Source organism: Azolla caroliniana, unplaced genomic scaffold (assembly GCF_043228905.1).
Source record: "Azolla caroliniana isolate FFs.n. ecotype wild unplaced genomic scaffold, voAzoCaro1.0.p SCAF_5, whole genome shotgun sequence".
In the NCBI taxonomy this organism is placed as follows: Eukaryota; Viridiplantae; Streptophyta; class Polypodiopsida; order Salviniales; family Salviniaceae; genus Azolla; species Azolla caroliniana.
This window is the reverse complement of record NW_028230440.1, coordinates 23797001-23810968: the sequence shown is the minus strand read 5'-3', so window position 1 is coordinate 23810968 and position 13968 is coordinate 23797001. Positions and strand designations below refer to the sequence as shown.

Sequence of the window (13968 nt, the reverse complement as noted above, 5' to 3'; positions counted from 1 at the left end):
TTATCGTCTTCGGAGGTCAAATATGACCTATGAGACCAAAAATATTACATTTCACGTGATACGTGTGAAAGTGAGTAGTGACTCTCGATGTTTAAGAGCTTTACCAACGAATGTTGCAATCGAGAGTGCACATTGTGGTTGTGAGAGGAATTCATGCAAAGATTGGGCTCGATCAAAGAGATGTGGAAAGCATGGTCGAATATGATCAAAGGCAGAGCATTGTATCAAAGTGTGATACTCAGACTTGCGAACTTGTTTAGGGCAAAGTGTGCATAGCTGACCACTCTCATCATTTGTGCCCCAACGCCATGTTTCACATTGCGATGCATGTGAGCTAAGTCGCATGGAAGCAATGGTTCAAATGGCAGATAACGATATGGGCTCTAACATGTATGGATGTGTACGATTTCCCCGTTCCGCAAAGAATATGGTTCTGTAGTTAGGTGCAACATGTGTAGTATAATGTGTGAAGCGTGAGCCTCCACATTTGTCCCATGTCATGATACATTGGTGTTGCAAAAATGCCTCATTTACAGAGGAATATAATGATGCATCATGAAGCAAGTGTCTCGCATCCCATCTACCAAACCATTTTTCTATATCTTGCATCCAACCGGAACACAAAATTTTGCTTTTAAGCATCTTTTGGATCTTTTTGCTTGCTTCCCACGCAATTCTAGGAAGTCGATGTGAGGGACTTTTTTGAACCTTAATCATGTATTCAACAACCCTTTCCATGTCCATGATCTCAATGGGAAGCGATCTCATCTCAAGGAGGAGGAGGGTGTAGGGCGTTTGTTTCTTAACTTGTAGAAACTTGGTAAGAAAATGCTTTTGGACATTTTCAAACTCTTTCCACATAGATTTAGGGATGTTACCGCCCCATACTTCCACCCCATAGAGAAGAACCGGTGTCACCAAAGTGTTGAAAAGATATTTCTTGAGGACCCAACACTTAATATCTCCAAGATTGCATGTGTTCTCAAATGCATAGTATGCTCGCTTACCCACCTCTAAGCGGCGTGTAGCACATTCATTCCATCTATGATTTGAAGGAACTTCAAGGCCAACATATTTGAAGCTTTCCACACATTCAAGTGGCTCATTGTTGTACATAATGCATGGTTTATCTCTTTTTTGTCTCTTCACAAGCATAATCTTTGTTTTAGAGATATTGACACTTAATTTAGTATGCATGCAAATTTTTTCCAATGCCTTCATAAGCTTTTGTGCATCTCCTAAAGTATTTGCAAAAAGCACTACATCATCTGCATATAGCAAAAGCATAATCACAACATTCCCAATGGCAACTTCTTCAACACATTCTTCCTTTGCAAACTTGGTAACCATTTCTTCCGATTCATCAATGAATAAACCAAATAGTGTTGGTGAGAGTGGGCATCCTTGCTTAACACCAATAGTGCTTTTGAAAAAATCTGAAAGTTTATCTCTCATGTGCACACAACATATAACCTTCTCATAAATTCGGGAAATTGCAAGCATATATTCACTTGGCACCTCAAGTTCTTCCATGCACCTCCAAAGATGCTCACGAGGTACCATATCAAAAGCTTTCTTCAAGTCTACATAGCAACAATATAAACCTTTACCTCTAAGGCGACTTTCCTCCATTAATAATCGAAGGGTGATAAGGTGATCAATGGTGCTATGGTGTTTTCGAAAGCTAGCTTGTCCATAAGCTCTCTCACCACTTTTTTCAGCCCATACACTTATCTTTGATTCCATTATACATCCAAATAGTTTTGTCATTAATGAGTCAACCATGATGGTTCAATAGTTGTTTACATTATTTATATCTCTACCTTTATGTAAAGGTTTGATCCAATTTGTAGTCCAATCGTACGGCATACCATGTTGCAATGCATCATTAAACATATGGTTTATCCATATATGTGCTTCCTTTCCCATCCATTTGAGCATTTCAACCTTTATACATTGAAGATCGCTTGCCTTTCACGAGGCCAATTTCTTAAGTCCAATGCATATATCTTCAATTGTAAAGAAGGGAGGCATATGTGAAAGAGAACCATAACACATAATCTTTCCAACAAGTGATAACTCATATAAATTCTTACAATGCATAGACAAGTCGTGAAGAGTTAAGTCACCATAACTCTCAACACGTTTCCCCTTTAAATTTCCCCAAACTTTAGCACGTGCATGTGTTTTCTCTTGCATTTGGATAAATTGTTGAGTAACTTCCCATATTCTTCTCTTTCTTTGAATAAGCCTTTTATACTCATGCAAATGCTTTTGGTAATTCTCTTTATCCTTAACTACATCCAAAACCATAAGGCACTTTCGAGCTTCACGACATTCTTTATCAAACCATTTTTTCCTAAGTTTCTTGGTGCATTTCCAAGATGTGCGGTTGGTCGAAAAACATTTGTTTGTACATGAGAGAATGACTTTCTTGAAAGCTTCCCATTTGCATTCTAGTGTGGCACCATGTTGTATCTTTGTCATTTGTAACATATCCTCAACCATCTTGGAATACATGGGTGCTCGCTTAAGGTTCATGCTCAAGAGCGGTTGTTTATTATCTTCAATAGCCTTCTCACAATCAAACCTATGCATACATTTGAGATCAATACATAAAGGCCTATGATCTGATTCCGGTGTCCATTCACCAAGTGAGAATTTATGTATACGATCCAAAATACCTTCGGAAAGTAGCACATAATCAATCACACTATTTCCGTTGTATTTTCTACATGTAAAACCATTAGTGTTGGGCCATAAGGAAATACCATTTGCAATAAGCAATCCAGTACTATTGCACATTTGTAGGAGTAACTTCCCAAATTGGTCCGGATCTTTTTCATCGCTAGAAGAGCGGTTATACATTTGCATATCCTCTTGCATCCTTGAGATATGTGGCATGAAAGATTCTTGTGAATCAAGTTGGAAACTTCTTGTACGAGCATTCATGTCACCAAAGACAATAACTTCCCCTTTGGATTTGAAATAAGCAATATCATCTTCTAGATTGGCAAACGGTTGATCTTTATCCAAACAAGCATAAAAGTTAGAATCTTGATGAGGAATGTAACATCCAACAACAAAAGTGGGCAAATCATTAGGTGTTTCTATTTTGAGCCATATGTAGCATTTATTTTCATCATTTTTTATGATTGACACATATTTCTCTATTTCCTTCTTAATCAAACATGCCACCCCTCCTTGTCCTCTTCTTTGTCTTGGATTTTTCTTCCATATCAAAGAGTGTACATTATAGTTTCCTAAACCTTGAATCCTTTGAGTATCATGCTCCCATGTTTCAACAAGAAGTGTGATATCCGAGTCATTGGTGAACTCCTCTATGCCAAATCCCGCATTCCATGGGTATCCATTGCAATTCCAAAAGCATAGTCGTAAAAGGCGTGGGTTAGTCTCATAGATCACGTGTCCCTATTTGCCTACATTTCCATCTTTAGGCACATCCTTAACCTTGTTTTTCAATCTTTCTTCATATGCTTTACGACGAGCATTTTGTTGTGAGATAGTACGATCTTCACTCACAAAGCATTGTGTACCTTTGAGGCATACCCAACTATTTTCGAGTATGATCCGCCGCTTTGTATCATCTGTCATTGTGAATACAATAGGCCTTTGTCTGGAGCGAGTAACACCATGTTTCCCAACTCGGTGTGCCCCATATACATTCACATCTGACATCCCATAATGCATGCTAAAAAATTCACCAATGGCCTTTCCAAGGGATGCAGGTGTTTCCATACTCTCTTCTTTAATCCCACGGACGACAATGTTCTTTGATCGTCGTTCACATTCTTTCAATTCTCGGACATCTATGCTTTCTATATTCTTCTCTTGATGCATCACATGCATATTAGATGAGTTTGATAGCACATCCCCACCACATACATCGGCCCATGACTTCGTTGTACATACATTTTTCATCTCACTTACATCTCGCCTCATCGTGTCCAATTTTTCTTCTTTTAATGCTTCCTTTAACTCAATCTTGTTAAGGCGCTCATTTGTTTCGAAAGAAGCTCTTTTACATTCTTGAATCTCTTCTTGAAGTTTTGCAACCAGTTGTTTAAGACTTGCATTCTCTTTCATTAACGTCCTAATCTCTTCAGCTTGCTTGTTTATGGTTTCTTGAAGAGAAATCAAGTGACTCATAAGCATTTTGTCCATTGCATTAAAATCGAGATTTGTTGATGATCTCGGCTCATTATCAATCATACCCCCGAACTTTGCGGCGGTTTTACGAGTATTTGCCATTGTAGGGACAAACCCTACGGGAAGAGAGAGACAGAGAGGGAAGGAGAGAGAATGTACCTTTCACTCGATTTAGGGCTTCAAAATATACCTTCCGTTTGAGGAACCGTGGGGAAAAGATGGTTGCGGATGAAAATGCTCATAACTTCTCGCCACGGTAACGGAATTCAGTAAATGAACATTTTTTAGAAAGCTCTCTCAAAGAGCTTTCCAACGAGCTATAGAACGTAGAAAACGATGGTCGGAGTGAACTTACAGAGAGCTTTGAAAGAGAGAGAGAGAGAGAGAGAGAGAGAGAGAGAGAGAGAGAGAGAGAGAGAGAGAGAGAGATAGATAGATAGATAGATAGATAGATTATATTATCGTCTTCGGAGATCAAATATGACCTATGAGACCAAAAATATTACATTTCACGTGATACGTGTGAAAGTGAGTAGTGACTCTCGATGTTCAAGAACTTTACCAATGAATGTTGCAATCGAGAGTGCACATTGTGGTTGTGAGAGGAATTCATGCAAAGATTGGGCTCAATCGATGAGATGTGGAAAGCATGGTCGAATATGATCAAAGGCAGAGCATTGTATCAAAGTGTGATACTCAGACTCGCGAACTTGTTTAGGGCAAAGTGTGCATAGCCGACCACTCTCATCACTTGTACCCCAACGCCCTGTTTCACATCGCAATGCATGTGAGCTAAGTCGCATGGAAGCAATGGTTCGAATGGCAGATAACGGTATGGGCTCTAACATGTATGGATGTGTACGATTTCCCTGTTCTGCAAAGAATATGGTTTTGTAGTTAGGTGCAGTTGACATGTGTAGTATAATGTGTGAAGCGTGAGCCTCCACATTTGTCCCATGTCATGATACATTGGCGTTGCAAAAATGCCTCATTTACAGAGGAATATAATGATGCATCATGAAGCAAGTGTCTCGCATCCCATCTACCAAACCATTTTTCTATATCTTGCATCCAACCGGAACACAAAATTTTGCTTTTATGCGTCTTTTGGATCTTTTTGCTTGCTTCCCACGCAATTCTAGGAAGTCGATGTGAGGGACTTTTTTGAACCTTAAGCATGTATTCAACAACCCTTTCCATGGCCATGATCTCAATGGGAAACGATCCCGTCTCAAGGAGGAGGAGGGTGTAGGCCATTTGTTTCTTAACTTGTAGAAACTTGGTAAGAAAATGATTTTGGACATTTTCAAACTCTTTCCACATAGACTTAGGGATGCTACCACCCCATACTTCCACCCCATAGAGAAGAACTGGTGTCACCAAAGTGTCAAAAAGATATTTCTTGAGGACCCAACACTTAATATCTCCAAGATTGCATGTGTTCTCAAATGCATAGTATGCTCGTTTGCCCGCCTCTAAGCGGCGTGTAGCACATTCATTCCATCTATGATTTGAAGGAACTTCAAGGCCAAGATATTTGAAGCTTTCCACACATTCAAGTGGCTCATTGTTGTACATAATGCATGGTTTATCTCTTTTTTGGCTCTTCACAAGCATAATCTTTGTTTTAGAGCTATTGACACTTAATTTAGTATGCATGCAAAATTTTTCCAATGCCTTCATAAGCTTTTGTGCATCTCCTAAAGTATTTGCAAAAAGCACTACGTCATCTGCATATAGCAAAAGCATAATCACAACATTCCCAATGGCAACTTCTTCAACACATTCTTCCTTTGCAAACTTGGTAACCATTTCTTCCAATTCATCAATGCATAGACCAAATAGTGTTGGTGAGAGTGGGCATCCTTGCTTAACACCAATAGTGCTTTTGAAAAAATCTGAAAGTTTATCTCTCATGCGCACACAACATATAACCTTCTCATAAATTCGGGAAATTGCAAGCATATATTCACTTGGCACCTCAAGTTCTTCCATTCGCCTCCAAAGATGCTCACGAGGTACCATATCAAAAGCTTTCTTGAAGTTTACGAAGCAACAATATAAACCTTTACCTCTAAGGCGACTTTCCTCCATTAATACTCGAAGGGTGATAAGGTGATCAATGGTGCTATGGTGTTTCCGAAAGCCAGCTTGTCCATAAGCTCTCTTACCACTTTTTTCAGCCCATACACTTATCTTTGATTCCATTATACATCCAAATAGTTTTCCCATTAATGAGCCAACCATGATGGTTCGATAGTTGTTTACATTATTTATATCTCCACCTTTATGTAAAGGTTTGATCCAATTTGTAGTCCAATCGTACGGCATACCATGTTGCAATGCATCATTAAACATATCGCTTATCCATATATGTGCTTCCTTTCCCGTCCATTTGAGCATTTCAGCCTTTATACATTGAAGATCGCTTGCCTTTCGAGAGGCCAATTTCTTAAGTCCTATGCATATATCTTCAATTGTAAAGAAGGAAGGCATATGTGAAAGAGAACCATAACACATCATCTTTCCGGCAAGAGATAACTCATATAAATTCTTACAATGCAGAGACAAGTCGTGAAGAGTTAAGTCACCATAACTCTCAACACGTTTTCCCTTTAGATTTCCCCAAAATTTAGCACATGCATGTGCTTTCTCTTGCGTTTGGATAAATTGTTGAGTAACTTCCCATATTCTTCTCTTTCTTTGAATAAGCCTTTTATACTCATGCAAATGCTTTTGGTAATTCTCTTTATCCTTAACTACATCCAAAACCATAAGGCACTTTCGAGCTTCACGACATTCTTTATCAAACCATTTTTTCCTAAGTTTCTTGGTGCATTTCCAAGATGTGCGGTTGGTCGAAAAACATTTGTTTGTACATGAGAGAATGACTTTCTTGAAAGCTTCCCATTTGCATTCTAGTGTGGCACCATGTTGTATCTTTGTCATTTGTAACATATCCTCAACCATCTTGGAATACATGGGTGCTCGCTTAAGGTTCATGCTCAAGAGCGGTTGTTTATTATCTTCAATAGCCTTCTCACAATCAAACCTATGCATACATTTGAGATCAATACATAAAGGCCTATGATCTGATTCCGGTGTCCATTCACCAAGTGAGAATTTATGTATACGATCCAAAATACCTTCGGAAAGTAGCACATAATCAATCACACTATTTCCGTTGTATTTTCTACATGTAAAACCATTAGTGTTGGGCCATAAGGAAATACCATTTGCAATAAGCAATCCAGTACTATTGCACATTTGTAGGAGTAACTTCCCAAATTGGTCCGGATCTTTTTCATCGCTAGAAGAGCGGTTATACATTTGCATATCCTCTTGCATCCTTGAGATATGTGGCATGAAAGATTCTTGTGAATCAAGTTGGAAACTTCTTGTACGAGCATTCATGTCACCAAAGACAATAACTTCCCCTTTGGATTTGAAATAAGCAATATCATCTTCTAGATTGGCAAACGGTTGATCTTTATCCAAACAAGCATAAAAGTTAGAATCTTGATGAGGAATGTAACATCCAACAACAAAAGTGGGCAAATCATTAGGTGTTTCTATTTTGAGCCATATGTAGCATTTATTTTCATCATTTTTTATGATTGACACATATTTCTCTATTTCCTTCTTAATCAAACATGCCACCCCTCCTTGTCCTCTTCTTTGTCTTGGATTTTTCTTCCATATCAAAGAGTGTACATTATAGTTTCCTAAACCTTGAATCCTTTGAGTATCATGCTCCCATGTTTCAACAAGAAGTGTGATATCCGAGTCATTGGTGAACTCCTCTATGCCAAATCCCGCATTCCATGGGTATCCATTGCAATTCCAAAAGCATAGTCGTAAAAGGCGTGGGTTAGTCTCATAGATCACGTGTCCCTATTTGCCTACATTTCCATCTTTAGGCACATCCTTAACCTTGTTTTTCAATCTTTCTTCATATGCTTTACGACGAGCATTTTGTTGTGAGATAGTACGATCTTCACTCACAAAGCATTGTGTACCTTTGAGGTATACCCAACTATTTTCGAGTATGATCCGCCGCTTTGTATCATCTGTCATTGTGCATACAATAGGCCTTTCTCCGGAGCGAGTAACACCATGTTTCCCAACTCGGTGTGCCCCATATACATTCACATCTGACATCCCATAATGCATGCTAAAAAATTCACCAATGGCCTTTCCAAGGGATGCAGGTGTTTCCATACTCTCTTCTTTAATCCCACGGACGACAATGTTCTTTGATCGTCGTTCGCGTTCTTTCAATTCTCGGACATCTATGCTTTCTATATTCTTCTCTTGATGCATCACATGCATATTAGATGAGTTTGATAACACATCCTCACCACATACATCGGCCCATGACTTCGTTGTACATACATTTTTCATCTCACTTACATCCCGCCTCATCGTATCCAATTTTTCTTCTTTTAATGCTTCCTTTAACTCAATCTTGTTAAGGCGCTCATTTGTTTCAAATGAAGCTCTTTTACATTCTTGAATCTCTTCTTGAAGTTTTGCAACCACTTGTTTAAGACTTTTATTCTCAATGACAACACTTTGGAGCTTAGTATTCTCTTTCATTAACATCCTAATCTCTTCACCTTGCTTGTTTATGGTTTCTTGAAGAGAAATCAAGTGACTCATAAGCATTTTGTCCATTGCATTAGAATCGAGATTTGTTGGTGATCTCGGCTCATTATCAATCATACCCCCAAACTTTGCGGCGGTTTTACGAGTATTTGCCATTGCAGGGACAAACCGTACGGGAAAAGAGAGACAAAGAGGGAAGGAGAGAGAATGTACCTTTCACTCGATTTAGGGCTTCAAAATCTACCTTCCGTTTGAGGAACCGTGGGGCAAAGATGGCTGCGGATGAAAATGCTCATAACTTCTCGCCACGGTAACGGAATTCAGTAAATGAACATTCTTTAGAAAGCTCTCTCAAAGAGCTTTCCAACGAGCTATAGAACGTAGAAAACGATGGTCGGAGTGAACTTACAGAGAGCTTTGAGAGAGAGAGAGAGAGAGAGAGAGAGAGAGAGAGAGAGAGAGAGAGGGGGGGGGGGAGGGAGGGAGGGAGGGAGGGAGCTTTCCAAACCAGTTTTTAAGCCGGTTCACAAACCGGTTTAGGCATTGGTTTGGTCCAGGTTTGAGAACCCCAAAACGGTTTAGGCTTAACCGGTTTGACTTGGATAAGGCTAGACCGACTAAGCCTAAACCAAACCGTTGCCGATCCCTAGTATAAACCTATGTTGCTAAACACCTTTGGACTACACTTATATAAAGCATTGGATGTTTCCGTTTGAACAATCAAAATGATCTTGCTAGGTACCAATTGAAATTTAACGAATGACTAATCTAGTGAAAATAGATATTTATATACAAAGGTCAATGATGTTGACATGAGTTTTTTAATGGTTGGTCATACGAATGGGGGGGGGGGGGGGGGGGGGAGAGGAGGGAGGGAGGGAGGGAGCTTTCCAAACCAGTTTCTAAACCGGTTCACAAACCGGTTTAGGCATTGGTTTGGTCCAGGTTTGAGAACCCCAAAACGGTTTAGGCTTAACCGGTTTGACTTGGATAAGGCCAGACCGACTAAGCCTAAACCAAACCGTTGCCGATCCCTAGTATAAACCTATGTTGCTAAACACCTTTGGACTACACTTATATAAAGCATTGGATGTTTCCGTTTGAACAATCAAAATGATCTTGCTAGGTACCAATTGAAATTTAACGAATGACTAATCTAGTGAAAATAGATATTTATATACAAAGGTCAATGATGTTGACATGAGTTTTTTAATGGTTGGTCATACGAATGGGGGGGGGGAGGGGGAGAGGGAGGGAGGGAGGGAGCTTTCCAAACCAGTTTCTAAGCCGGTTCACAAACCGGTTTAGGCATTGGTTTGGTCCAGGTTTGAGAACCCCAAAACGGTTTAGGCTTAACCGGTTTGACTTGGATAAGGCCAGACCGACTAAGCCTAAACCAAACCGTTGCCGATCCCTAGTATAAACCTATGTTGCTAAACACCTTTGGACTACACTTATATAAAGCATTGGATGTTTCCGTTTGAACAATCAAAATGATCTTGCTAGGTACCAATTGAAATTTAACGAATGACTAATCTAGTGAAAATAGATATTTATATACAAAGGTCAATGATGTTGACATGAGTTTTTTAATGGTTGTTCATACACACAATCAACCACATTTTCTAAGAAAATAATTATGCATTATGTTAAAGGAAAATGTTTGAGTAGCTTAAATAAAAGAAGGTTTGACCATATCTTCCTTATTCCAAGGAATATTAATAGTTTTGCAAAATAATTTTCCATTAAAAATGAATGGGGACCATTGATGGCCATCTTATCTTGAATCTCATCCCTATAGTGTAAACCAAGGTTCCTAAACACCTTTGGAGTATAGTTATATGAATCATTGAATGTTTACGTTTCAACAATCAAAATGATCTAGATAGGTACCAATTGAGATTTAACAAATGACTAATCTAGCTAAAATAGATATTTATATACAAAGGTCAATGATGCTCACATGTTTGTAAATATTATATTAAAGTAGAAATGGACTGGAGGCAAACTAAGAATAGATGTTGGACCAATGGTGCTACTCTAGATAATTATGACAAGCAAGGGCATTCATTTTGGAGGGCCCAAGGTCATGGCTACATATAAGAATGTAATGATTGAAGGAATTATTTTGATCAAGGTTCATTAGTACCACATTACAAGTGTAAGTCCTTAAGAAAGAACAACATTTAGGAAAACAAAGTAAATTTTCTCTTTGGAAGCAAAAGATGCTTGGAATTAAAGATGATCTCGATCCCTCGGAGTAAAAGAGTCCCAAGAAGCGAAGCTATTGGTTTTTTCACTTAAACGACAACAATTCACGTGTTAACTATTATTGTAGCTTCGGATCCATTATTAGTGATGGTAGTGAAATAAATATTGATGAGGATAGCATATCAAATTATACACTTTAATCTTATATGTAATTAAGGGGTCCACCTATAATAGTTTGGGGACTTGATGAACTCCCAAATATTCAAAAGACAAACCTATCCCGCGTTTGTTGGATGTAGAGAAAACTTATCATCGAATAGTGGGAGAGAAAATCAATAACATGTTGAAATATAATAGCAAAAGTTACATAGCCAACCATCGCAAGGCACGGGCAATTAATAGAGCATGAAATCAACGAAGAAGCATAAAGAAGTTCAAATAATGGTGTTCTCATGACTTGATTGTGAAATAAGCCAAGGAGCATTTGTATAAGGTATTCGAGTTGTTTCCATTAGCACAAAGGAGAACACAAAGAATGGAAGAAAAAGACTCCCTAAGAGAACCTTCACCAACATATATATGTTTGTGATATCCCATGATAGTTTTTAAAATTTGTATAGCTAGCGGCATTTGTCAAATTGATGTAAAATTATATTAATGGTGATGGATTTGGGAATGCTCCAATTGTCAGGATGTTTTATGTATATTCGTCACATAACAATATTACATATACGAATATACAATTGTGTGAAGATGTCAATAAGAAAATATAAAGTCAACCAAAGCCTCATAACCGTAAAAAGAATCTTTAAGTTACACCATAAGCAAACACACCAACATTTCCCCCTAGTCTTAGTGTTAACATTAGTCAAAGTATTACCTCTCGTCTTACTTTGTGGCCCCAAATAAGTGTGTAGTAATGAAGTCTAACTACATACTTTAAAAAATAAAAATAAAAGTCTAACTACAAAACCATTCTTATGCAAAATCACTCAATCCCACAAGGACGATGCAATAAGGGAATTCATATATTTACTTGTTTAATATATGATTACAAGTTGACGATTAAAACAGAAATGATGTACGATGAAGCTAAATTACATTTTATTTGGTAGATATTACTTATTTGTTCACAATATTTATAGAATGAAAGGTTGGGTACACTTTTGAAAAAGTGAATATATATATATATATATATGTGGCCATCAATGGTTTCCAATATTCTAATGTTACATGATTTTCTTTTGTAAAAGTAAAAGGAAATCTTTTATGAATGGATGGCATGAATGAAGGAAATATTTTGAGCCTAAGGATGCAAAGAGAGCTTCCACAGTATTTAATGTAATCTAGATCTAAGCTGTTAAATTGAAAGTAAGGCCCCATGCAACCATGTTCTTGCATGTTCTATCCGTCTACCAAGCTAAAGAATCGCCCAAAACACCCCTTATTTAAGAAGATTGAAGACCAAGGAAGTAGGAATCCCAAGAAGCATTTCCATTTCCTAACTAAAAAATATTCAAGCCAAGCACTAATGGCAAACAAGGCTCCCCTAGTTTTAGCTATGGTTTCTCTACTCTTGTTGATATTGGTGGTGGTTCCTACAGGTGCCACCTCGGTGAAGAGACGGCACCAGATCGTGCTACGCTACTACGCACATCAACAGTTTGGAGTGAATGAGTTCGTGAATGTGAATGCGAGTGTGGCGGCCGTGAACGGGACACAGACGGGGGTCGGGCTCGGGGTCGTGTACGCGTACCCCATCACGGTGACACCCAATACGACTTCTCCATCCATTGGCTTCATCCGCGGGACCTCGACCGTAGCCTCCAACACTTTAGCCGCCACTTACTTTGTCACTAGGCAAGTGATACACTACTCTGACCCCACCTTTAAGCGCACCCCCAAGTCTAAGAACAACATTGGCCTCCAAGGCACATTCACGACACAAGGCGAGGCCGACATTGCGAGCGGCCAACCTTGGGAATATGCCATTACTGGGGGTACCGGAGACTTCCGCAACACGTTCGGGTATACCATCGGTCGTGTATACTCCCGGACACCTACTGCCACCACGGCCATAATCGTTATCCTTTATGAAACTTACCTCTGGATCTAATTACAAATGCTCTCCATCAATGGTCACATTTTATTTTTTGTCCTTCTTCTCTCCTCTAGCTTAACCTTAGGGAATTCTCTAGGTTTTCTTCAAGATTCAATGTATTGATGGTCAATTTTATTATGCATTGACAAAAATAATATATTTTTTCAGTTCTTCTACATGATTTGAAGCATTTATTTGATCATGGTTTTTTTGCTGCTCCATTGGAAAATAGCATATCCTCCTTGATGATTTTCATTATGAATCTACAATAAGAAACCTTAACTTGCCACTCTATTAACCAAAAACCAATCACCATTTCAAAGAGAATACACAAGTTTGACATGTCTTCAACGATCTAAAAATATTAACATAGATGCCACTTCAATGATATGCATATATGTCATGTAACTAACACGTAAATACCATCCATAATAGACATTAGGAAGAGAATACATAAGAATTTTTTAGAACAATCTGATATATAGGATTTCATTGTATTGTCTATTTCTTTGTATATCTTGATTGTTCTTCGTCCCGTGTTAATGGCTTTGGTGCTTTGGTGCTCCCAAACCACAAACCTTATCATGTTGTAGTATCTTGTATATTATTTTGTGAAGTTGGAGGAAATGGAAAGCGGGAAGTGAATTGTGACCTTGAATGGCACACAACGTAAATAAATATAACTTAAGATATTAAGTTTATTTATTTACGTTTACCTCACCGCATAAATAAACTTAAGATATTAAGAGAACATACTCCCTTGACTATTATGGTATTAATCAATCTTTAAGTATATAAAGAATACAATAATCTCATTAGAGGAATGAGAAAAAACACATGAACTATGAATGAATTCGATACAAGATTGAGCAAGAGAG

At 38.3% G+C, this 13968-nt stretch overlaps 1 protein-coding gene across 1 annotated transcript; it reads left to right on the top strand.

Annotated features, from left to right (window-relative positions):
- The first annotated feature begins 12454 nt into the window (after positions 1-12454).
- Positions 12455-13280, top strand: LOC147864531 (uncharacterized). Its single transcript, XM_087319225.1, has one exon. It carries the CDS (start codon positions 12521-12523, stop codon positions 13103-13105), a length of 585 nt encoding a protein of 194 aa, XP_087175351.1. The 5' UTR covers positions 12455-12520; the 3' UTR covers positions 13106-13280.
- The last annotated feature ends 688 nt before the right edge of the window (positions 13281-13968 follow it).